Raw genomic sequence first — 25,030 nt, 5'->3', positions numbered from 1 at the left:
ATGCAGGAACGGGCAAACTGTAGTGAAATCCAGCACAAATTAATATACTTTTCAGTTTTCATGTTCTGCATAGTTTTGTACTAACTATTGGTACCTACCATTCATAATTAGCCAAGTACTGGCTATTCATTCTTAAAAATCCAAGATGAAAATAACTAAAGGTCTTCTCATTTAAAAGAATCTTGGGCTCGTAATTATCAACGATTTTCAAGAGCATTCTTAGTCGAGACAGTTTTGAGAACCAATCAGAATGTAAATCAGCTACCTACTATAATAGAATAGAATAGTTCTGATTGCTTGCAACCCAGCTCTTCTGAGAACATTGTTAAGAATCGTTATAAATACGGCCCTTATTGACAAATTGTAATTAATAACATAAAGTACTTGAATAAAGTTCAAGAATTTAAAGGAACTCTCAATCGTTCCTCTTGAGATAAGTTGGTTTTCGCCACGATGTCCATGAATAAAGTTCAAGAATTTAGAGAAACTCTCAAACGTTCCTCTTGAGATAAGTTGGTTTTCGCCACGATGTCCATGAATAAGTTTCGATAGTGTAAAAGTATGATGGATTTATGTGAGATAAGTATGGTCGGACAAAATATTTATCTTCATGAATCTCAACCTACATCAAAAAATACATGAGCTCATATTACAGTTTATACAAAGTTGTATACTGTAAGGAATATGAGATTTCTGACCGACCGGACTGTAACAGAGTGATTGAGTGCACCCTGATTATTGGCATGGTCCTGGATTCCTCAAACTTTGGATAGGTTGCACAAAAGCCGGTTAAATTTTAACCGTAATTAATTTTACAAGAACCAATTAAGAAAGGCATTTTTGAAAAGGAGGCTTCTCTGAATGGTTCTCGTAAAATTGATTACGATTAAAATTTAACCGGCTTTTGTGCAACCGGGCCTTTGGCATTTAGTACCAAATCCCTCACAATTGTGTACAAATCTAAGCGTAGACTACTTTAAGTTTTTCTTAAAGAATAATTGAAATCAAAGGAGCTTATTCTACTGGAATAATACAAATTTTATTTAAAAAATGATGGTTTATTCACCATAATAATAATAATAATATTCTCATAATGTATAAACAAAACTACAATACAAAATTTACATTTTTTATAATACGATAGCTATTTATATAAAGTGAATATTATACATGGGCTTTTAATACAAAATGCTTGTAGAATGAGGAAATACATGCTTACTTTTCCATTCATATATACCCTCACATATTTGCAAAAATATTGACATTTCATAAAACGCAGGCTACTATACTCTAAGAAAGAAGCTGGACTCTATGAGAAAATAGACAAAAGAAAGCAAATACAAGACACTAGTAATTATATCTATTAATTATTATCGGACTGGCTTTGTGAACAAAATGCTCATGGAAGAAATGCGAATGATAGAAGAATACATCATTATTCATCATACCATTCGGATTTTATCCATCAACACTTGAATCTTTTATAAATACTAATCATCATGGTACTTTATTTTTACAGGCGTTCATTGAGAACACACAACCTGACTTAGACAAATCAACACTGCTATCAGTTTTGCTTCATTAATAACTTTAGTTGAATAAACTACATTTCTACCAAATGCTAATGGTACAGTTAGTAGGGAATAGTAAGTACAAGAATGAAAGAATTTAGGGTTAAGAGATACTCAATGTCCTAATTTTACAAAATATAAATCTGTTATAGCAATATTTAAAGATATAATCATAACAAACAGAAATTACATGAGTTTTGTACATTTTTAAAATTTCTCAATTATAAACTTGTATTTATATATATTCAATAATAATAATAAAATGGTCAAACAACATAACAAAAAGGCTTCAAGTGATATAAAATATACATGGTTTTCAAGAGCTCTTGTTAATTTTAATTTTTTAAATTCAATACCTAACCCTACACAAATGTATATGCATAATCGTATGAATAATATATCAATTCCCAGAAAACCATCACAACACATACAAATAAATAGAACAGCGATAATTTTCACACCTTCGTGAAAATGCAGTGTTGTTCACTAATGGACTGGTTGTTGACTATTAACATAGTGAATGTATAAATCATGCAATGAAATACTGAATTGGATATTGTGAATCAAGTGAACATTGATTGGTTCGCTTGTTACAATAATTATTTTTTTCCAATATTTATTTTCAATAGTTATCAAGTCAAAATTTCGAGAACTAGGCCTGCCTACTTGACATTATCATACTGTTTTGAATTCCAGTGGGAATTCTCTGAATTTTGGCAAACATGATCATAGGGATTTGTATGAATTGTCAGCCATAATAATCTCCATTTTAAACTGAACTGATTCAGATCGACTGGCATAGTAGTGCCACAAATATATATAAGCGTATTCTCAATTTTGCTTGTGTTTTCATATGAAAAGTCAAAATGGTAAGACGTTGAAGTGCTGTATTGCATTTCTTATTATATACGGTCGGATAAATGAAATGAATAATTACAATGCAAAAGATTAGGACGAATGAGAAAAAGTCCAAGATAGGCTTCAACAATGGACCAAGGATTTGAAGAGTATAGTGTGAATTATTGTGTGAGAAAATAGATCGGGCGGTTAAGAGACGCAATGTTACATAATTTCAGAACTTCTAAGTATTGAAGCAATGCTATCAGATTATGAATTGAGCAATAAAATGTCTTGAGTTATTCCAAAATACTAATCAGTTATAACTTTCTGTACACATATAAAATTCAAATATAAAAATTGTAACATCTGCCGTATAGAAAAAATCAATGACTTACAAAATTATGAAATTATAGACTAGTAACGAACATAAGAAATGGTAAATTATAAATAGAGTTTACATAATTATTCGCTTGTTTCACGAATAATATTCAGAACCATCTTTTAACAGTTGTTATTGCACATCAATATCGGAGATTTATTCTGCAATTTTTGCTGCTGGAAAGATTTTGATGGATCGAGCAAAAGAACAACTGATGTTTCCAACTTACATGGGTCAATGTAGAAGTAAATATTGTTATCACAGCCTGGTAGCATTTTTCCCTGGAGATTTATCATGGTCAATTTAACGCCCTAGGGGCTGGCAAACAGCAAGTATTCGTGGGTTTATTCTCGAAACCGCCGATTGGTCAGTCAAATCTATGAATAATCGATAGTGGTCGTTGCATTGAAAGGAGAATAACAGAGAACTGGATCAATAAGCTGCAGATTGAACATGATGCTTGGTGAAGATGCACCGGAAATTGTAAATGAAATATTCCACAAAACAGAACCGATGTTAAAGAGGGAACAAACGAGACGATGGTGTTGGGAGTCGAGTAGGATGAGGAGGAGGAGGAAAGGACCGACATATGAGATCATCGCTCGCAAGAGCTTACAAACTTGAGACATGAACCGTAAATACGAGATGCATGCCCTTAATTCGGACCAGAATAGTTAATTGATTGAACATTGTTCCCGATAAATAACATGCCACTATCATCAGCATCATCAACATCATCTAAGTCTACTGATTTTTGAAAATATATAACTAAAATCTTACTATTTGCTGCCCTAACTTTAACATTACATCCAATGCGGTTGATAAAAACATGATACTATCTGAATGAATATCAAATGTCAATAATCGTTCAACAGGAACAGTGTGAGCTTATAATATAGCAAGTAACAAATCGATGATTACCGGCACTGTTTTTCAAGTCTAATGTAAACTACACATCGAATATTTTTTGAAATGACACCGTGTTTTTATTGAGAGAGCTCACTAGCGCAAAGTCGAACAGTTGTTTGCTGCACTGATGAGTTTGTGTGTGATGGAATAGCAGCAGCAACTAACAGTCGATGAGGCTGGCAAAGGTGGAGTCGACCCATTCACCAGGAACAACGACGCCCATGTCGGACAGCATGTCTGAGCAGGAGAATTCAAAGTGCGAGCCGGAGCAGGGAGGCAGAGGCAGCGCACTGCTGAACTCGAGTCCGGAGGTGGCGAGGGCGTCGAGGTCCATCCTCATGTCGGAGGGGCAGGGGAAGAGGTCGGTGAGTGAGTCGAGGTCAGCCAGGCCGGGTGCTCCCGTCTCGCCCCCGGTGGCGGCCAGCTCTGACTCACACTCCATCGGCTCCTGCTTCACTTCCAACTCCACGGGCTCCGACTGCTCACTCTTTATCGTCAGGATGGGCAGATCGACCAGCTCCGACTTGGCCGTCGACATCTGTCTTCGTTCTACCGGATGATCGATCCTCGTGATGATCTCGAGCATCGGCTTGACGTCGGACGACGCGTGGACGACATCCTCGTAGAAGGTGGCACTCTCTGGCGAGTCGGGTGTGTCGCAGGACGGGCTGGACGGCACTTTGGCGTGGACAATCGACGGTGGAGGCGTGTAGACCTGCCTTAGCGTGGGTCGCACCATCTCCTTCTTGCGATCCACCGACAATCGCACCTTCAGTTTGCTGTGACCGTCGACGACTGGCGATATCGACAACAGGCCTCGTCGCACCACCTCACTCTTACTACTTCTCACTTCGCTGTTGTTGTTACTGTCATTCCTCTGCAGCAGACCACTTGCTGTCAAACACGATTTCTTCACTTTCTTAGGCCTAATAGTCGCTGCCTTTGGTGGAGGCTTGACCGCCTTCTTCCTCGGCCTGTATTTGTAGTCGGGGTACTCCTGCAGGTGCATCAATCTTAATCTCTCCGCCTCCTCGATGAACGGTTGTCTCTCCTCCTCCGTCAGCGTCTTCCATCTCCTTCCCAGCCTTTTTGAGATCTCAGCATTGTGCATATCGGGCTGCTGCTCACATATCTTGCGCCGTTCAATCTGTGACCAGACCATGAAAGCATTCATTGGCCTCTTGATGTGGTTCGGATTATTCTTCTTAGTCTGCAACAAACAAATAAAAACAGAGTTAGGCAGTTATCAAAACAGGAGTTTTTGGAATACACTCAGGGCCGTTCGCACAGTCAAAGCCTAAACTGAATTCAATCAGATGTTGGCTTATACTCAAGATGAATCACATTATTATAACAAATGAAACTTCATATAGATTTAATCCAGTTTGAGATGAAATTTAGTTTAAACTGGGACTGTGCAAACGGAACTTAGAATAACACATATCAAACAGGATACGCTTTACAAGTGTGCACTAGAATTATAGATAGTAACATCGTCCTAGAAAACATATGTTCCAATGCACTCGTTGTAAACCGTACATCATTTGACCATGTTTAAATGTTTTGATCAAGCTTGGTGGAACCGAGCAGTAGATACACACTCGAATACACATATCATACATATATAAGCACTAATTGTTGAAGAGGTCTCACATAAAAAACATCAAAATGGCAATGCAGTTTTCACATGTAAACCCTGTTTGTTCATAGAGTGATCGTTCAGCTTTTAGACAACATTATTCAACAAAGGAGAAACTCACAACTCTCAATAATTAGTCTTTCAAATCTCATGAGCTATCAAAACTATCAATTTGAGGCTGAACCCAATTGAACCACGTGTTGAAAGAATAATTACAAGATAAATGGAGAGGGATTGGCTAATTTCAGGACAACATGATTCAGCTATTGAAACAGAGGTAAGATGTAATATTTCAAGTAATAATGTTTCCTAGAGTATCATGTAAAGTAGGATTGCATTAGCTTTACGGTCCATAAACTTGAACGATACGAACGTACAGTTTTGTTCCATGACAGCCAGAGGAAAGTGAGCGTGAGCACAGGTATCAGCTATCTGTGCAGATTGACTTCCTGGTAGGAGAGTGAGAGAGACTAAGACAGAGAGAGAGAGAGTGCGAGAGAGCGTCATAGATCAAGGTCACAGCACCAGCAGCTGCGGGTTGTGCAAATGACATCACTCTCAAGGTCATGCGGATATTTACCCCCGCTGGTGTGTCTGCTCAATACAACACTACTTATATTATATCACCACTCCGCATACTAGTTTTCAATTTGGCAAGATTTTTTATGTTGGCAAGAACCAGTCCTTACACGGATTTATACAATAGATTAGTACTTAGCAGTCAAGTTCTACAATATAAAATTAGTCTGTTTTTCAATTTGCTACAAGAGTCGTACATGACTTACGTAACTGAGTCTATCTAGTTCTCACGAATAAAATAAGAGAGGATTTCGCATTTATCAGTAGTTTATGAACAACGATCTCCAGGTCTCCGATATTGAATTCTAGAAAACGTTGGAGAAAATTGTACATATTTAGCGAAATATAGCATAAAAAAAACTCAATTCATTTCCATTTTTCAACAAGTTTCTTTTATGGCTCTTGTAATATGGTTGAGCATGGGTTATGGTAGATGGTTGTGCATGGAGTAGCAAATAATATAAGTTGAGTCAAGTTTATGACTTTGAGTAAATCTCGAGTAATTATTGCAATCAATTAACTCCTATTTTAAGAAGTCCATCAAATATTTAGAGATTATACATCATATGGAAATGATAAATCATAATAAAATTTCCCTGAGACAATAATCATAAGATCAAAATTCGAGGAACATTAATACAATTTCAATGATTGGTAAATGATACAAGATCTGTTAATAAAACCATAATGTTTAGAGTAATGTTGAATTTATATTTCTATTCTTTCGTAAAGAAATATTCAATTGAAAACATAGATTTCGATATTTTTGTATTCTATTCAAAATGGTTAATATACCTATTCATTCAATTATTTGGAGAAAGTGTATTATGAAAGACTGTCAACAAATAACTACTTAAATTAATAGCTCCTTTTTCATCAGCTAACGCTGAAGAATCAGACCACATTGGATATTTGGATGGCTTAGGAAATTTGCATATTTTCTTCTATATTTGGAGAGTTTGAGATTCTTATGCAAGAAGATTTAGATGGCTTATTTGTTAACAAAATGTAATGATTATTATAACTTAATTTGATCATCACGATTCGTTAATAAATTAAAATAATAATAAATAGTTGATTCTTTTTTCAGTTCTCCAACATTGTTCTCACGGCATTCAGTGAACTTGATTGTGAATCATAAATGAAGTGTTTTTGCTGACAGCTCTGCTATTGATTTTTCTAATATCAACATATAATTGGAAAATACAGCAATTCTTTAGTAAAATTGAAATTATTAGATGTATTGTAGTATTGTTGGCATTATGGAATGAAAAGAGCAAAGGTTTTTTCTACTTGTTATTGTGGAGAATAGAAGCCTATTTATCTCATTACTTTTGCTAAGTCATAGGAAGCTTCATAAAACATTCGTACGTATTGGATAACTTCACTATTCAGTTCTGGGTTATTAAACTGAAACACTGCTTACATACAATGTAATAGATTGCAGAATTTTTTGAATAATGAAAAGCAGTAGACCAAAGTTAACAACACAGTTTCATTAAATATGAAATGTAGCATAGGGTGGCCATCTATTCTCTATTGTATTATCTATTATTGAACTCCAAGTTAATTAATTCTCAAGTTTTGCTTGAGACATCAAACACTAATTTAGGAAGCATCAAAATTCATAATGCATTTGGCGAAACGGAAAAACTTTCACTGTGAATGCAAAGAATAATGAAATTGAATGCGATAAGATTGATACTGAAAAGGTGAACAGTTACGAGAAAGCTCAACGGTTGAAAGGAACTCAGTTTTGAAAAGTCAATGAAATGTGTACAATGGAAGGCCATCACACAATAAGAACAGCACACTAATCGATTCCTGGAAAGTTGCAGCTTTACAAATTTCTGGGTTTCAGGATTTTCAATTCTATGTGAATGTTGGAGATAACTAATGTGAGAAAGAAAGGACATTCTAAATCTGAAAATAAACTCATTTTGTGAAATGCGGCAAGTAAGCAAAAGAATTCCTGGCGAAAGAAAATTTCACGGATCCAACAAGCAACAAAGATTAATGGAGTTATAATTGACGACTATTCAAAGATAGAGGTAATTTTGAAAAGCGTTGAAGGTTTATCTATATAAAGCACACCGTAGTGGGTGGTACAAAGAATTATAACGGATGATTATTCGTAGAACCATGGTCAGGTAGAATAATAACAATAGGGGTTACTTCCAGCGTACGGGAAAACGTACAATGCGATTCTATATACGGGAATACACTTGAATAGAGACTGAATTTCATTTTCAATAGGAATTATTAAAATACGGACGAGCTATGTAGTATGCATAAAAGGGAATATCTGAGAATTAATTATCATATTTAGTGGATGAAAGACATTCAAGTTTAAAAATATGCTGTTCTATACAAATTATCTTCAAAAGCATGCCAGTGGAAAATCTTCATAGGACATTACATTTTTACATTTTTCAACAGCTGACTAAAAGTATTAACCTATAGGATAATAATATATTGACTTTGATTCAGTAAATTCAAAAGCAAAACCCAACAGAAACCCATTTATTTTTTTATCGATATTTCTATTGCAATAAACAGTATTACGATGATTATTTAGCCACGTCTTTAGATTTATTTATTTTGAATGGGAGAGTACTATCGGTATAATGATCATATAAATAATGATTATTATGATCTTTATTTGATGAGTGAAATAATAATTTTCAAAAGAGGATAATTATGTTAATAAGTACCATGTTCAATATAATGAAATCTTTGTAATCTATGTTTAATATAATTAGATCGAACAAAATCAAGATCTTATCGACTCTCAGATGCATTGGGTCAAGAGAGAAGAATGTAATATGAACAGAATAGGAGTAATAATTCTTTCACCTATATTGTACCATAGTACAGGACAAACAAAATCATTGAAATAAACATCAATATAATATGAATGGGTTTGTATCTTATCATGATGAATAATGTATTGTAACTATTTATAATCATGGAATATCAAGAACCAAAATCCGTATTATTCCCAAAAAGAGATATTTGGGGAATACAGTCATATATTATGCGTGTAGATGGATGCATTTAGATTTCAGATTTAGACAGACAAGTAAAAAGAAGAAAAAACTGTTTTGCCGTCTGAAACAAGGAAGACGAAATGGTGAAGATGGAAAACCGGTCTGTTGTCAATTTATTTGATATAATAATGACCATTATATAACTGTTAAACCGATCTGAAGCTGGTGAAAAGGAAGATAAAACTGGTACCAGAAAGGTAAACTAGATGTCCACATACAGCAGAATAAACATTCAGATGATTGCAGGCACTAATTCGCGGCAATAAACATAAGTAAGCACGCATGAGTGAGAAATAACACGAGTGTGACAGAGAGAGAAGGTATGAGAGAGATCTGTTCCCACGAGGTATGTTCATGAGAGTGAGAGAGCAAAATCGAATGAGAGGGCTCAGCATTGACCTTGCACTTATTCTCGACGTCAAGCGATCAATTAACACCAAACACTCCAGCGTTTTTAGCTAATTCACGAGAAGAAAACATGATTACAGCTTTGCTAGAACCTATCTGTCCAAAATTAGTGGAATTGACTAGTTTTTCCACAAATTAGGTTCCGTGATTACTATACACCAGACACGAACACCGAGGATGAATACAATATTATTATGAATAATAACCCTGCAATTGTTTGCTCTTCTATATTCACCAGATTGAAAATCCATGTCAAATTGTAGAGTGAAAATTTATATAAAATCGAAGGATTGAAATTAATTTAAGATTCATCAAGTGATCGAGGGGCTAGTAATGATAATGAGTGCATTAAATAAATGACTCAACATAAGAACTGCAAAGCATGGTAAAGAATATGTTTTATAGACATTGCTGCATATTAGTTGGAAATATCCAACTGTGAGATTTTTGATTCAATCAACATTTTGAGTCTGAATCGTTTTTCATCTATGAAGTTGTGTAGTGAACGTTTGAAGGGAATTTCGTTACCAGATATTTCAGAAGACAATCATGTAGGCTATCTTAACTTGGAATAATTCTGATCTTTTCTACTTTATTACTTATTTGGCACGAAAAAATCATTTTTTCAATCCTGTAAATGGATTTTGTATCAGTCGAACACCTGTTCTAGGCGTATGCAAGCCTAGGTGTATGCTAATGGATGAGACTGGCGAAAAACTGTAGTAAAAATTGCAGCTAATTCATTTTGCTATTCAATGTGCTATGAAAACTCATGGTACCGGCCATAAAATCTTGTGATTATAGTACGTATGGGATTTAGCTCCATACCTATGTATTAGTTCATTTATTAATTACACATTCGAGTTGCGTGTTGCATTCATCAAAACGCAAATGGTTTAGCCTAATGCATGCATCTGCGTGCTGCTGCTTGCCCAGTTTATTAAATAAATTGATAGACGGAGTCACTTGTAACATGGGGTTCAAAGATTGTATAAGTGAGCCGCCACTTGAGACTTTATTTTTACCTACTCTGATAGAGACCCTAAAGTTTCCTCACTCAATTCACATAGCATGATTGCTGTGAACTGCTCACGGTACTAAGGATTTTTTATAGTAGCATACTGTACAAATAACTTTGCATAATTCCCTTACAGAGAAATTATCCTAGTGCTCTATTTTTCTTAACTAAAAAGAGTCATGATTTGACATTTTTCCACTCAAAAACACTCGAATTTGGTTGTTACATCATGGTCCAACTTGCAGGCAGACCTATGGTTCAATCTTGACGATTTCATCCATCAAGCTACACTAGAATTATTTTTATTGATGTAACTTCTGAATTTGAATACACTGTATTCGCTATTTTATATTTGTAGATCTCGTGCTACACCAAGTTGAATAGTTGGAAGTTACAACAAAAAGAGTATAGTATTACAGTGAAATAACTCTAATGAGCCCATAATAATTCAAATGTTTGAAAAGTACAAATTCCATTTTTCTAATAAATACAATCAATAATAATATTGAGAATCATATCTGATTATTATTTTCAGAGGCTGGCGATGAATACTCAACGTGAAAAAATGAATAAGAACAGGCTGTCAGTTTGATTCTGAAATATCTAGGTCCATAACACGGAAATATTTGAGTAGAAAAAATTAGTAAACTGTGAGATGTCTGGCAGAATGTTGATAAAACTCAATCTGTCAAGCGGTCATCGAACTAAACAGTACTATACCATTGGAATATCTATAAATAGAATGTTTCTAAATCAAAATGATGTTGACAGCCGACTGTCTGAAACAGTCGGTTGACAGAGCACTTGAATACATTCAGTTCTCAGCTCTATGGAGACCCATGTCGGGCATGTTACCATTGGTTCAAATACGTTTAAAAATAACAATTGTGACGCTAAAGCCCATACCGTAGCATAAAATGCGAAATGTCAATAATACAGTACATCCATTCTTGACAAGCTATTTCTGACCCCAGAGACTCGAAAAACGAGCCTAATGGTCGAAGCAAGTTGAGTTCTCCTACCAGTATAAACTCGATAAAAAAATAAGTGAGAGCTAATATTCTAGTAACACTGACAGGCCTCTAATAATATAATATATTTTGGAGTTGTGTGACCGTGGACAATATTTATTATCGAAATCAAGTAATATATATATACCAAACGATATGTTCCAAGTAAGACCTCTGAGAAAGCACCAAACTGATCTCAGAAATGCTATTTCTTGAGCTTTCAAAATGGACATGACCATTGTATAGAGTGGGCTCTTCACTATGTTCTGATGGTGGACAACTGTAAATACACTATCATTATAGCCTACACTGATCAATTATTATGGAAAATGACTATCACCCTCTTTATAAAAATTAATACTAGCTTCAAGCACTTATGTTATTTTCCATAATAGCCTACTTAAACATTAAAGTAACACTACTGAAATACAGTACAGTATTTAAATATAATATACACTGTATATAATGTACTTGGTACAATATACTGTGTATACTATAATACTAAATACTGTATGGTACACTAAAAATAAATATTTTTATCAATAGAGCCACAAATTGGAACTAACTCAATTTGTCTGCCTATTTTAAGGTGAGCTGAAAATTGTGTCTGCCCAGACATAATTTTAAAAGGTGAGCTGATTTAATTTGTAATGTGCAAATAATTCTCAAATAATCTGTGTTTAATGAGAAACCAGCTTGATTGATATTTTGTTCTAAATAATCAGATTATTGTTCAAGGTCAAATAATCACCTCACAACTATAATACTGGCAACAGCTATTAATAACCTACCTTCAATTTGTACAATGGCAATTGTTTTATTGTTATCCAACATCTTTAACCAGATCTAATGATTTTGCAATGGTTAGTAAACATACTGATGATGTGGTTTTCTAATTACTGAATCATTATTATTAATGCATGGGATGGAATCATTGAAATTGAAGACAATAATAATCAGTCCCCTATTATTTGATTCTAAATCAATAAGATGATCAACAATTACCTCAAATTAAATAATATTGTACCTGAAGAAGTAAATGAATAGAAAATAAGTACACAACAATCCGGAAAAAAGATAAATTAGCTGAGAACAGTTGACTATTATAGATGAAAATGATTTACATCAAGTTACGGTGAATACTCGTAACATAATGAAATTGATAATAGCTCAATTAATGTAATTATTATATTTATCCCAAAACTAGAGGTAATATTTGAAAAATATAAACTTCAACTATAATCATGGAGTTATTGGACATGATAGTTATAAACAATATAATATGCAGTATAGGGAATCTGTACTAATAATTTATTATCGAGGTTATAATTAGCACTTCATACTTTCACTCAAATTTGTGTGCCAGGTGTATTCAAGCCAAATATTTCTTCAAGGGTCTTTAATTAGTGCCTAGTCAACCGATAGTTTTTCCTTTTACCTAAAACAATTAATTCAATTGAACCAGACAAAACATGACGAAATCGTTTGTAGATGTCAGAATGTATACTCAATTTCAGCTCAACGTCCATTAAGGTTTATTTGCTATGAGACATTGAAGTTATAATAATGTGGTTGTCAGCTCTGAATAGAAACAGGAGCATTACTGGAAGGATGAAGTTGGGCTTGAAAGCATTTGCGAGCAGCATTCTACTCTAATATCCACAAGTAACATCTGGTTCAACCACAATTTCGTACTTATTCACAGTTGGCTACAACTATACACCAAGCACTAACCACAAATGCGAATAAGCATAATGTTAACTGTGCAACTAACTGTATCATAGCATTTCATCTCATGACTGTGCAGTCTAATTGAACTGTGGGGGAAACCGGAGAAATATTATAATCAAGTCGAAATAATATATAGTGATACAATCGTTATGTAGCTCTGAAATAATGGAACAGGTCAAGTTAAATTTAGCTAAACCCGCTTTCACGTTGATAAAATCATATCATTATCAGTTTGAACTAATTAAGATTACTTTGCACTCGTATAATCAATAATGGATGGAGAATGGAAAGGAAAAGAAACAAAAACTAGATTAAATAAAACCATGATGATAAAAATTCATAGATTTGGAATATCAGAACGATTGAGAAAACCAAAATAGAGTGAAATTGAATTGTAAAATCGCGGAAAAAGGTGAAAATGTAAATTCATAGAGCAATAAGTGTACTTCAATATAGGACATTGTGTGTAGGACAAGAGTGTGCTTCAGTATAGGACTACACATCAAACAAGTTAAATTTCCCATAAAAGATTTAATCGTGATTCATCTCTTCCTAATATAAATAGTAGGATAAAATATTTCAACATAGTACAGTGGTAGATAGTATTTAAATGTACAGATGAATGAATAAAGTCTTCGGAATTGCCCGGATAGGTATTTTTATGAATTTTCAAATTTAATAACCGTCTTAATTGTTTTTAGAAGAGCAAAAACTGTGGTAGGTGATAGAATGAGCTGGCGTTCTAGGTCGAAAATTTTCAATTACTGGCACACATCAATCAAATGGATAACAACAGGACCCCACCGTATGCCATGAATAGCAATGACTTTGATGGGCAGATGATAACTGATTGCTCTTATTATATCTATATCATCCTCCATCACTCTCTTGTATCTATATCGATCGATTAATCACTCTATCGTATGAGGCATGCCAAAAGCAATGCACTGCAGGCAGCCTGTGGTCTACTGGATTATAGAATAACACTGATAGGGAGAGGCTAACAAGTTTTGATAGCAGAAACTACAGTGACTATAAATACAGTGATGATATAGTCACTGTATCAGAAACACATAGCTTCTGAAACGCTAATGAGCTCTGGTGAGGAAGTGATAAACTAATTGATGAGCCACAAATTATGTAACAAATAAGCAAGAAAGTTTAATTTTAGAGAGTATAATATTTTTGCTCCTTGTGATTTCAATCAGAAAATCATTTCAAAAACCTTTTTGATTCTGTTCAACTTTATTTAACGGATTTCAGCCAAGAACTACTGGACTGAACCAGTAGTTGTCTCCGAATGATTTGTGTTATACAAATAGATGGTAAAATGAAATGAAACTATTAGGATGATAGCTAAATTAATCCACCTAAATTATTCATTAAATCAGTTTGAATATGTGGATAATCAAATGTAGTTGATTGAAGATAATGTTCAATATCTTGTGAAAGTTAATTGTAAATTCAGTAAATTGTAAAGTGGATTACAGAGTGGATGAATTGGAATACAAGAATTGTGATAGAATAAAACCAAGAAGCCAAAAGACTAAACATTTTCCACAACCAAACTAACTTGATTATTCTAGTTGAATCCTGAGCTTTAATCTCGAACAATATGTAATTCATATAGAAAGATCAAATTCAAGTATCTGGCTCAAGTCCAAAGTCGCAAATGGAATGGATGAGAAATTAGCATGTTTTTCTGCCTCAGAGGAAAAAACTAAGATGATGAGAAACATTAAAGCGATTCGTATTGTGGAGGATATACATTTTATGAGCACGATTCAAAGGACCTTGAGATTTGGGCGTTGCATTTGATAAGTTAGTGGAACATTAAATAAGAATTCATTTCAATAGAGTAACAAAAAAGCAGTTTGAATATTTTTATGGATAGGATGTTATATTTCTAACACCGAGAGAATAACGTCTCATAATGCAATAAATACTTGACAGTTTAATATCCTTATAAAACTTCAATCCATTACTAACGGTTTCAGTATAAACGACTTGTAAAACGTTCTTGAATTCATTGGAATAACAGCCATTCAATTATAAAGTACTGTACAGTGTATCAATATTTAAGGCTAGTTGGCTGTATATCTTTGATTAGGTACTTCCCGAGCCCAAATAATATTATAGTCTAGTCTTCAGCTCTGCTCAGCTTGTGTAACTAACATTGCCATCACAAAATTATTCTAAATGAATATTATAGGCATGAAAATGTCTGTAAGCTATAAAGAGCACATACCATACCGATGTTGTGTTGTGCTTGAGTCTTGTTTCAAAATGTACAAGTAAAGGTACTGGAATATACAAATATATTCCACAAAATTATCATGATCCTGATATTTTATTGGAAAAAGTCTCTGTCATAGACATTAGGTAGGAATATGGTGTTGAAGGTACTGTTCTAAATCCACTGACAAAAGCTTTCAAATTAAGCTGGCATTATCAACTTGTTAAAGATATAATTTTCTCCTACCATACAAGATACATCTCCTTCCACACAATCAATTTGTTAATTTATTCATTTATTCATTTATTGAGAATAATCAATTACAAAGTTTATTCGAATAATTTTGTGACTGATGAACTCGTACTAGCAAGAGAGCCACGAGTTTCAAAAGCTGAATTTAGCCACATTCTACAAAATCAACAGCTACATGACTGTCGATAAAATTCACCATTCGGATTTTTATAGAAACAGATGTTTTCGGTGCTGCATATCAAACAAGCTGACGAGTGATATTCAGCAAGGTCTGCAATAAAAGCGGATTTTGGGGAGTAAACAAGATTAATTGGGATTAGCTCGGCTAGTCCTGACGCCACAAAACATGCCACAACCACCAATGGACGATCTGACATCTCAGTGTCAAGAGCGTTAAGGAAGATCAGTTTTGCAAAACTTCTCGTAGGTCTTCCAAATGACCGCAATGAGGTTAAATTTGGAACACACCGACCTCGACTCCAATAAGCAAAATATTTACTGTTCATTCGACCCTATAAACAAGCGCTCAACAAGAACTGTCATCACATAACTGAATCTTGGTTTCTTCAAGTCATAGCTGTATTCGTATTAGCAAGGCTTTTCCTACGCGTCCAAGTGAGGAAAACTTCTCTTGAAACGGGCAAAGCTCGTTTGGCCTTGAGACAGGTTGACTACCTGTAGATCAGGTAGGTGGGACTGGCTTACATGTGAACTTCGTGATGATATAACAGTAATTATTCGTAATTTATAGCATGAGATAGCTCACTCACTCCCCTCTACTCTTTCACTTGCTCTTTTTATCTAGCCATCTACATCTACAACCTATCTATTTCCTATCCCTCTCCTCTCATTAAGTTTATTGCATAAATTTAAGACTGGAAAAGGCAAATTGAAAGTGCCCATGACTTTATCGCTTCATTACTCGGGATATACTTGGCTCGTTGCCTTTTTTTCGTAAAAATCATGTATTTACTGTTAGGTGCAATCAAACCCAGGAATAATAGTTTTGAATTGCAGGAGTACAGTGCACATGATTGAAAATTAGTCAGTTTGTTGAATAAAAGCAGTGAATGCTGAATCTCAGAATCCAGTAAGCTCCTTCAATTTTATAGGATTAACATTAACTAGAAAAATACACATGACGAGATTGATGCAGTTTTTTTCAACATTCTAATTCCTTTTCATCACAACGAGAGAAAATACTTATCATTGACAATGTGTAAATCGAAATAGAACTTTCTTATCTTTGAATAATTAATATCTTACTAATACTGTATCAGCATGAAATAAGCGTGGTACATTATTTTCTTGAGAAGCATAATTCAATTCACGGAGCTCTGTGATCATTTTGCAGTATAGTGCATTTATAAGTTACATTAATTCACATGTAAAACTCGAATTCACTAAAAAGCATTCCATGGCAGTTGCGATGACTTGGTGAGAAGCACATGCAATAGGCAGTTCACAGGATGATCAAAGCTGGATGTCATTGATAGCATTCATGGACATACATTGCTGCATTTATTGTAGGCTACTGGTCTTATTGAGAAAATGAGTTTGAAATGTATATGCGCTTGAAATGAGTCTGACTGGTCTCAAAAAATATTCTCCAGCTTGTTCGATGATGATTAGTAAGCAACAATGAGTTTCAGTTTTAAATATTGAAAGCCTTATGGTGAGAAACATTGGAGGCAGTAAGCAGGTGAGGTTTTATTCGATTCTGGATGAAAGATGCAAAATAAATTAAAACACATTGACAGATATTGAAGTGATAAAGGAAAAAAATAGTTCTATACTAGAAAAATCAAAGGTTGATGGGAATTAATGATAATTATAACAATCGCATTTAAAGGTTACAAGTTTGAAGTGTGCAAACACTTGTGATCATTTTCATGTTTAGCCTTGTGAAATTGTGATTTTATTTCATTATTACATTGATCGAAAGTAGGTCAATAGGAAAACAAACAGTCCTTGCAGTACATTCAGGATGCTCATCACTTGAAACGTGTATCAAGAAGTGTAGTGTATTCCATATCTTGAAATATAGGCTACATGTATTACCTGTTAAACAAATACTTCCACTTTCACGAACAAAAATAGTGACAGAAACATTGTAAATTTAAAGTGTTTTGAGTTATGAAATATAAAATTTCGAACACCACAATTCAATTTCACAAATATAAGTAATAACATTCAAAAGCCTAGCCTATCATATATTTTCTAGTATTTCTTTTTTTTTCGTAACTTGTAATTTTCTAGCATACATTTTCGAATAACGCATCTCAAAAGTTTTAGTTATGTAATTTTAAGGTTTTGCCTTTTATGTATTCAAATATAAATTCAATTTGAAGCGACAAATAAGGTTTATGAGTTATGAAAATTTCAATTGCAAACTAGGAATTTAATCAGTAAAGATGAAGCCCTGCACCATTCTAGCTGCATTTAAATCTCGAATTGAAAGATAGCGTTATAAATGTTGAGAATTGCAGGCTCTATGATTGAACTACGACAAGGTCGCAGTTTACTGATAAGAACAATCACAAGCTGTCTGCCTCGTTACCATATTATGAACACTATCTCGTCATATTTTGTCGCTAGCAGCAATTTGTATGCCACTGCTCTGCTGAGTAATAGCTATCTGATATCACTCGTAACAAAAATTATACTCTCTCTCTCTTTCCAGCATCTCACTCATTAGAGGTTCACACACTCTGGCAACACCACTATTCGAGTGCAATTTTTGGATTCCACTGGTTTCACGTGTAGTGCATGTTCAAATAGATAAAAATGTAATGCAGTTGACGATAATACATTTCTTATTAATTCGAGTAGCTACTCTCGAAGTGGCACATCATAATGATATTATTATTCTTCAACAAATGCACTCTATTTTCAGCATCTGATGGCAAGCAGGTATCAGTATTTCGTCAGTTGTAAATACATTGCATCCTATATCATATGAAAAATCTAGTATCTGTTCAGTTTATACATTATGATAAATATTTACATTGTGTTGTGAACACTATCTCGTCATATTTGATTTGTGTACCCGCACATTAGTCTAATGTACAATAATTAGCAATTAGTCAAAGCGTAGCAGACTACTTTATATCAATTTTGATCATTATTCAAATACTCTGAATCAAGTGAAGTGGAACGTTGTTGATAGTATCTCGGGTATCGATAATATTCCGAAGATATATAGCAGAAATACTCCTGGAAAAAATCGAGCAGATAAATTTCGTCGTTAATATCGCTTCAACACTGCCCATCAGTGTTATTTTAGTTTTATTATCAAGTAATTGCCGAGTTTATTAAATTTCTCTATGGGGTAGACACTTTAAAATGTATATAAAAAATTCAATGAACTTTATTGAATTTATTATTCTAGTGAGGTCCACTTTATAAAGGCAGTAGATAAAGATAGAAGAAGAGCGTTGCATTCTCTGCATTAATTAATTATATGTTTACATTGCCAAAAACAGATTTGACATCGTTTCGAAGCTAGAAAAGGATAGTACTACCTGTTTTGTCGAATGATAGACGAGGATAGCAGCATCAAAGTTAATCAAATACTGTCATTATAACGTGGACTTCACTATAGTTCTATTTTTATCTAATACTTCAAACTCTATAGAGTTATAATTGATTGATATACTTATAAGGAGATCGATAAAAGAGAAACTTCTTAAAGTGAATTAAAAGGACTGTACTTGTAGGAGCAAATTCATAAATTAATTGATGATAGATTACAAGACTAACACAGTTATTTTTTATCAAATAATATTCACATCCAGTACAAAGTGTGAGTTTTCAGTAGGTAATGACTATAGAATGACCCACTTACTGAACACAGAGCGGCCCAAGAGCCTTGGCAAAGATCTATTCCTTGCCGTGGCTCGATCTGTTCCTAAGGAATATTTACATTCTGATAGCTTGGCAGGTTTATTTCGTTATAAACCCTAAACCCCCGCCCCATCCTTCGAGCCCTCTCGAGTAAACTCCCTCAGAGACAGTTCTTGGGAAGGAACCTCCGACTGAAACGGAAAACTCGCAACTACGAGACCCGATAAGGCTAATCTAAAACATTACAACGCCAGTTCTCCTGGCAAAAGTTGTTTGTTTGCAATTCGGAGAACGTCTCGCTCCTGCTTGTTCTCTTTTCGGCAATATTTCTTCACTTTTCCACTTAGTCTATCTTTATCTACATCTTACAAACTCAGTTTGTCTTCTTACTACAAATTCGTTCTACGATTCATTGGAGTGAAATACTGCGCACACAAGAATAATATAGAGAAATGAGCTTTTCTCCTAAGCTGACATAACTTATTTTTATGACACAAATCATTGATACTATAAGCCAGTAAGATGTACTTAAATATAGTAAAAATGCTCAACTTCCCTAAAAAATTGTATCACCTAGTTGTTCCAGAGTTATCATCAAACATTCCAAAACCACATTCTATTTGCCTATTAATCCATTTGTTTGTATGATATTTAGCTTTGATAACTACTGTACACCATTTGAAAAATACTATGCTTTCCAAAAGATTCAGAAAATGATTCATTTTCAAGGGATTGACATTTGACATGAAATTACTACTTGATGGTCAGTCATGAAGAATGAGAAAAAAATTGATTGAACCTAGTCAATCCGCCAATTTTTAGGGGAGGGTTTTTGGAATCTTCTGAGAATGAGTAAAGATTAGAGGTAGGTCATGCTAGACTAGGGATAAAATAAGAATAATCCGATAATGCAAAGAGTTTATATCTCACAGTCACGCTAAGAAAAAGAAATTGGATTGATGTGCCTGGAAAATGAGGTAGCCTCGTTCCAATGAGTCACCAGACTAAAGAAAGCTTGAACTCACGTGGAAATATTCTACTTTAAGTTGTAATCGATAACTGATCGATGATCACTGTGTAATATCATCTAGCTCAAACGTTACTTCGAGAAATTTGCATTATGGAAAATTGTAGGCTAATTGTTTTGATTCACAAAAATAAATTTGAATTTGAATTTTGTAACTGGTTTCAATATTTGAAAAATATTTTTATTAAGTTTCAACACATTACATTTTTACAGAGATCCTTATCAGTGAGGTTAGAATGTTTTGAAAATAACTCATTTGGTTCTCCTAGTGTTTATTTTAGTAATTTGGCCTCAAATGTAACCAGTTTCGACAAGGAAAATGTACAAAAACACATATTTGACTAATAAAAAAATTATGTAAACTGATGAGGCCTCAATAAATTTACACGAGATTTCATTTTTATGTCATATTTCTAATTCGCCCGATAACATAACATCATGTAAGAAAATATTCTTGTTACAGTGATACTATATTATCTGTAGTTTTAGATTTTTATAATTAAGTAAAATCGAATTCAATGAATATTCATCTCACTCCATAAAAACCTTAATATCAGAAAATAATTAATACCCATTATCAGTTTATTTGACAATTGATACCTCTACTTTAATTAATACTATCGATTATGAGTTCATATTGATTTCAATTGAATTAAAATTTACTTATAAGATAGTTCAAAAAAATTAGGAATGGGAATTCAATTGATAAAAACTCTCTGCATGAGCATCCTAATTAGATTTTTTATATTATTCTATTTCTGAGCAAATTAAAAGAACATTGTAGAAAGTTTGTTTATTCTTTAAAGAGAATTAAATAGGAGTAGATGAAAATAACGCAGTAGATGAAAAATAAATCAGATAAAGATGAAATAATTATAGCCTCCCTGAATCTAATAATGTGGTTTAATACCTAATACTTGATTGAATTTGAAATTAGTTCTGAATGTTACTTACTGGAAAAAACCTATCTTCTTTATCATAAACTTTCAGATTGACAAATTGAAAAGGAATATTTCTGCAATACATATTAATTTATGTTTATGGTTTTCAAGTCATATTGATAAGTTAGTTGATAGACCCTTCAAATTGAAGTTAATAGTTCATAATTTAAAATATTCTCTTATCACGTAACTACCATAGTTCAAGTTCATTAACTTTTATGAATTCAGAACTTATGTTTTTGATGAGAATGAGATGAATTTTATGCACACCAGTTCAACGATAATGATAACGCATAATTGTTCGGAAGTAAAAAATTTAAATCGTAAATACTTCGATCATTCGGCTAATATCATCAATTGAAATAAATAAAGGGAATCTACATACTTATTTTTATTGACATTTCATAATGAAAATGAGATTTGCCGGGGTTGTAAATGTCAGCTCAACTTAGAAAACGCCTGAGTCTCTAGAGTTCAGAAAATAGTTTACCTGTTGGCTTACTAGAGAATGGTTGGCTAGTCATTATAAAAGTTTCTATTCTATAGATTTTGAATAGGTTACCACGTGGTAAGTTCAGAACTAGCTAGTCTTTTCTTTCTAAATAGATAATGAGCTTGTTCAAAAGATTGAAGCTCCTTTCAGAATTGCAAAACCACGTGGAAAACTATTCAAAGGCTAAAGCTGGGTTCACACCAAAGTTATTATCAAAATGTTAATAACTTAATCTTTATAGATTCTATTGGATTGAACGGAACTTGACAAACACATAATATGTTCATCATGTGTATGATGTTATGTTCAATTTAATAGAATCTATAAGGATTAAGTTATTAACATTTTGTTAATAACTTTAGTGTAAACGCAGCTTAAATGTAGCCCACACGAGAACTATATTCAGCTAGTTCCAAATTTTGTGAAACTCTGATTCTACGCAAATCTTCTATCTTTTGATAAAGAAATATCAACATGAACTGATTGTATAAATTCCAGCCAGCTGTATGAATTCTTATAGATGTATAAATTCGAGGAGAAATTTAATTTCAGAAATTGCATTTGAAATCGTCGATTTGCACTGAAACGGACCTTCTAGCTTTTCATTATTACTGGAAATTACTCAGTACCCATTCCACTAGCCTATTTCAGGGACGAGACGTTGTTAACAGTTAACCATGAGTACTTTAAAAATTTAAATACTTCATAACACTGTAATACACGCCAATAAAAAACAGTTACAGATATATCTCATTACGATTAGGATATTATATTTTGAATTGGACTTAATAATTTTTCTTTAATTTTGAAATTTTTTGTTTTAATTCTAATTAAGGATTCTCAAATTAAATTATTTAATCCCAAAGCATTTGATCAACTCTATTTAATGACTTGAGGTACCCTATTCTATTCCATCACACACCTTCAGGAAATTAGACAATTTTTAATTTCTCAGAAAAAAAAGTAAGAAGTCATGCCTATTGAAGTATATTTGAATTGTTTGATTTAAATCCTGTGTCTAATTTTAACCCCTTTAATAATATTGAAATGTTGAAATATTACAAGTCAATAAAATTTTGTTTTCACTCATAAAAGTTTTTATTTTTAATTTGACACTCACTAATTTTTAAATTAATTAATTGTCGGATAATGAAGGTATCACATGGGCACTTATCACACGATCAGGGAATTGTACCGAGATGATTGATCCCTATTATCAATCACACATTTGGGGTATATATGTTTTTGATATAACTCACCTGAGTAGCATCAGAATATGGTGTTGTAGAATTTTTATCCACTAGTTGAGATCCGAACAAGGGCAACCCACTATTGGGCTCCACTTCGCCTGTTTGGGGCACCATGACTTCTCATTCCCCACACTCACACACTCGCACTAAACTACAGACTGAACTTACACGAGAGCACTCAGAACCCAATCACCACCTGCTGACATTTTCAAACAACAACTGAAGCGAACCGCGTGGAAATGTTGTGGATATTGCTCGCCGCTGACAACAAACTCTTCCCCCACCACTAACCGGTCACGTGACTCAGTGACGCCCGCGGGTGATTGTGCGCATGGATAAAGTCGACCACTACGAATTCGTTTTCCTATACTGTAGCTTCTCTGCTTTGCTGTGGGTCTGAAATCTTGAACTTTGATTGAAAATTGAACTGTGATTCAATTATGATACTTGCTAGCAAACCCTACTCGCACCGTGTTATAATATATTGATTGGAAACGTTAAAACACTGTTGAATACTGTTTAAACACTTGGAAATCTTCCCTTTTTAAGCTTCTCGGTTCTCTCCTCTATAATTTTCAGTGCTTTCTTTCCTTACATTCCACTTTCAATGAAATAAAGCTATCAGTTTGAGATTGTTGGATGCTCCAATTTGCTTGCCGAGAATATACAATTCTACTCTTCAATTAATCCACATAAAATGTATACCTCCTTCATATTATGTATGCAATTATCTCTATTCTTACCTAGTAATCGAAAAATTTAGTTCTGTAGTTGTAAAAGCCTTCATTTTTCATTTTGTAAAATGACTTGTACCCACTATGAATAATGAATCAATAAAAATTGGGCTGTATGGTTTTCTGTTTAAACTAAAATGATATTTAGTGATCAATGTAGCCTATTAAACCGTAACGTTATGAATTATTTCTATATCAATATTTCTTTATTATTTATCTATACTCTCATGAACTCGATAAACCATATATGATGATGTGTGAGAGGAATTAAATTTATTCTTTATAATAACATTGGCTTCGCAATTTTTCCATTGAAAATTGATTATCAATATTGTATAGTTGAATTACAGTTGAAAAATTGCACTATATTGATGTATAGTTGGACAAGCTAAATACTGAGTATTAATATCTATGGTATAATATCTAGGTATTCGTATCTCAATGATACTAGATGGCATAGGTTACAGTCATAGACTTCATTTTCAGGAGAATTCACCTTCAAAATATCATCTTTTGGTGGTACAGAGCATTCAGAAACGCTGGGACTTGGTATCAGTACTGGGAGATGTGTTCAGTAGGAAGACCAAAAACGTTCTGAGGCTTTACTCACATTTTGCTAGACGGAACCGTCGACGACTAAATTAGTTTCTGGTTCGGCCGCTTCTTAGCAGCACTAGTCGAGCCAGGTTCAGAGCTAGTCGGCAGACCAGTCGAGACAGGTCTGTCGAAGAAAAAACGTAGGAGCCTGCAAGTTACGTTTTCGTGTTCAGACATGCACAGAGTATCTCCTGCAAAGAGCGTTGACTCCTATTGAATTGCACAACTAGAGCCAATTTCAGCACCAATGAACTTGGTTCAACTCTTGTATCTTGTTTGAGATTTTCGTTTTCTCATTGATGTATTACCAAAGTGTCATCTAATCCCAAAAATTTAATTGGGTGGTGCACCACCTAATAGTAAATTGTAGTACATAATTTATTTGATACTATTGATTTCGTCACAGAGTTCATAGGCTATAGAAGCAAGATCCACTACCAAACGTTTTTGGAGGTACCACATTTTTCCAAGACTTAAAATAAGATAGGTTGAATATTTTTCTCAGACTTACTTGAGAAAG

The 25,030-nt window shown here is 33.7% G+C and overlaps 1 protein-coding gene across 1 annotated transcript; it reads right to left on the bottom strand.

Annotated features, from left to right (window-relative positions):
- Window positions 1-1,037: 1,037 nt before the first annotated feature.
- LOC111047982 (transcription factor SOX-11) lies at window positions 1,038-24,504 on the bottom strand. Its single transcript, XM_022333824.2, has 2 exons — window positions 23,189-24,504; window positions 1,038-4,909 (listed from the first exon to the last, which is right to left on the bottom strand). The coding sequence occupies exons 1-2, from the start codon at window positions 23,291-23,293 to the stop codon at window positions 3,860-3,862; spliced, it is 1,155 nt and encodes a 384-aa protein (XP_022189516.1). The 5' UTR covers window positions 23,294-24,504; the 3' UTR covers window positions 1,038-3,859.
- Window positions 24,505-25,030: the final 526 nt, after the last annotated feature.

Source organism: Nilaparvata lugens, chromosome 2 (assembly GCF_014356525.2).
Source record: "Nilaparvata lugens isolate BPH chromosome 2, ASM1435652v1, whole genome shotgun sequence".
Taxonomy (NCBI): domain Eukaryota; kingdom Metazoa; phylum Arthropoda; class Insecta; order Hemiptera; family Delphacidae; genus Nilaparvata; species Nilaparvata lugens.
The sequence above is the reverse complement of the archived record's forward strand: the minus strand, read 5'-3'. Positions and strand labels throughout refer to the sequence as shown.

Excerpts from the sequence above, each read along its gene's own strand:
- LOC111047982 (XM_022333824.2), bottom strand. The coding sequence starts at position 23,293 with ATGGTGCCCCAAACAGGCGAAGTGGAGCCCAATAGTGGGTTGCCCTTG. Across the intron at positions 4,910-23,188 it reads CATATTCTGATGCTACTCAG|ACTAAGAAGAATAATCCGAA; the intron begins GTGAGTTATATC and ends TGTTTGTTGCAG.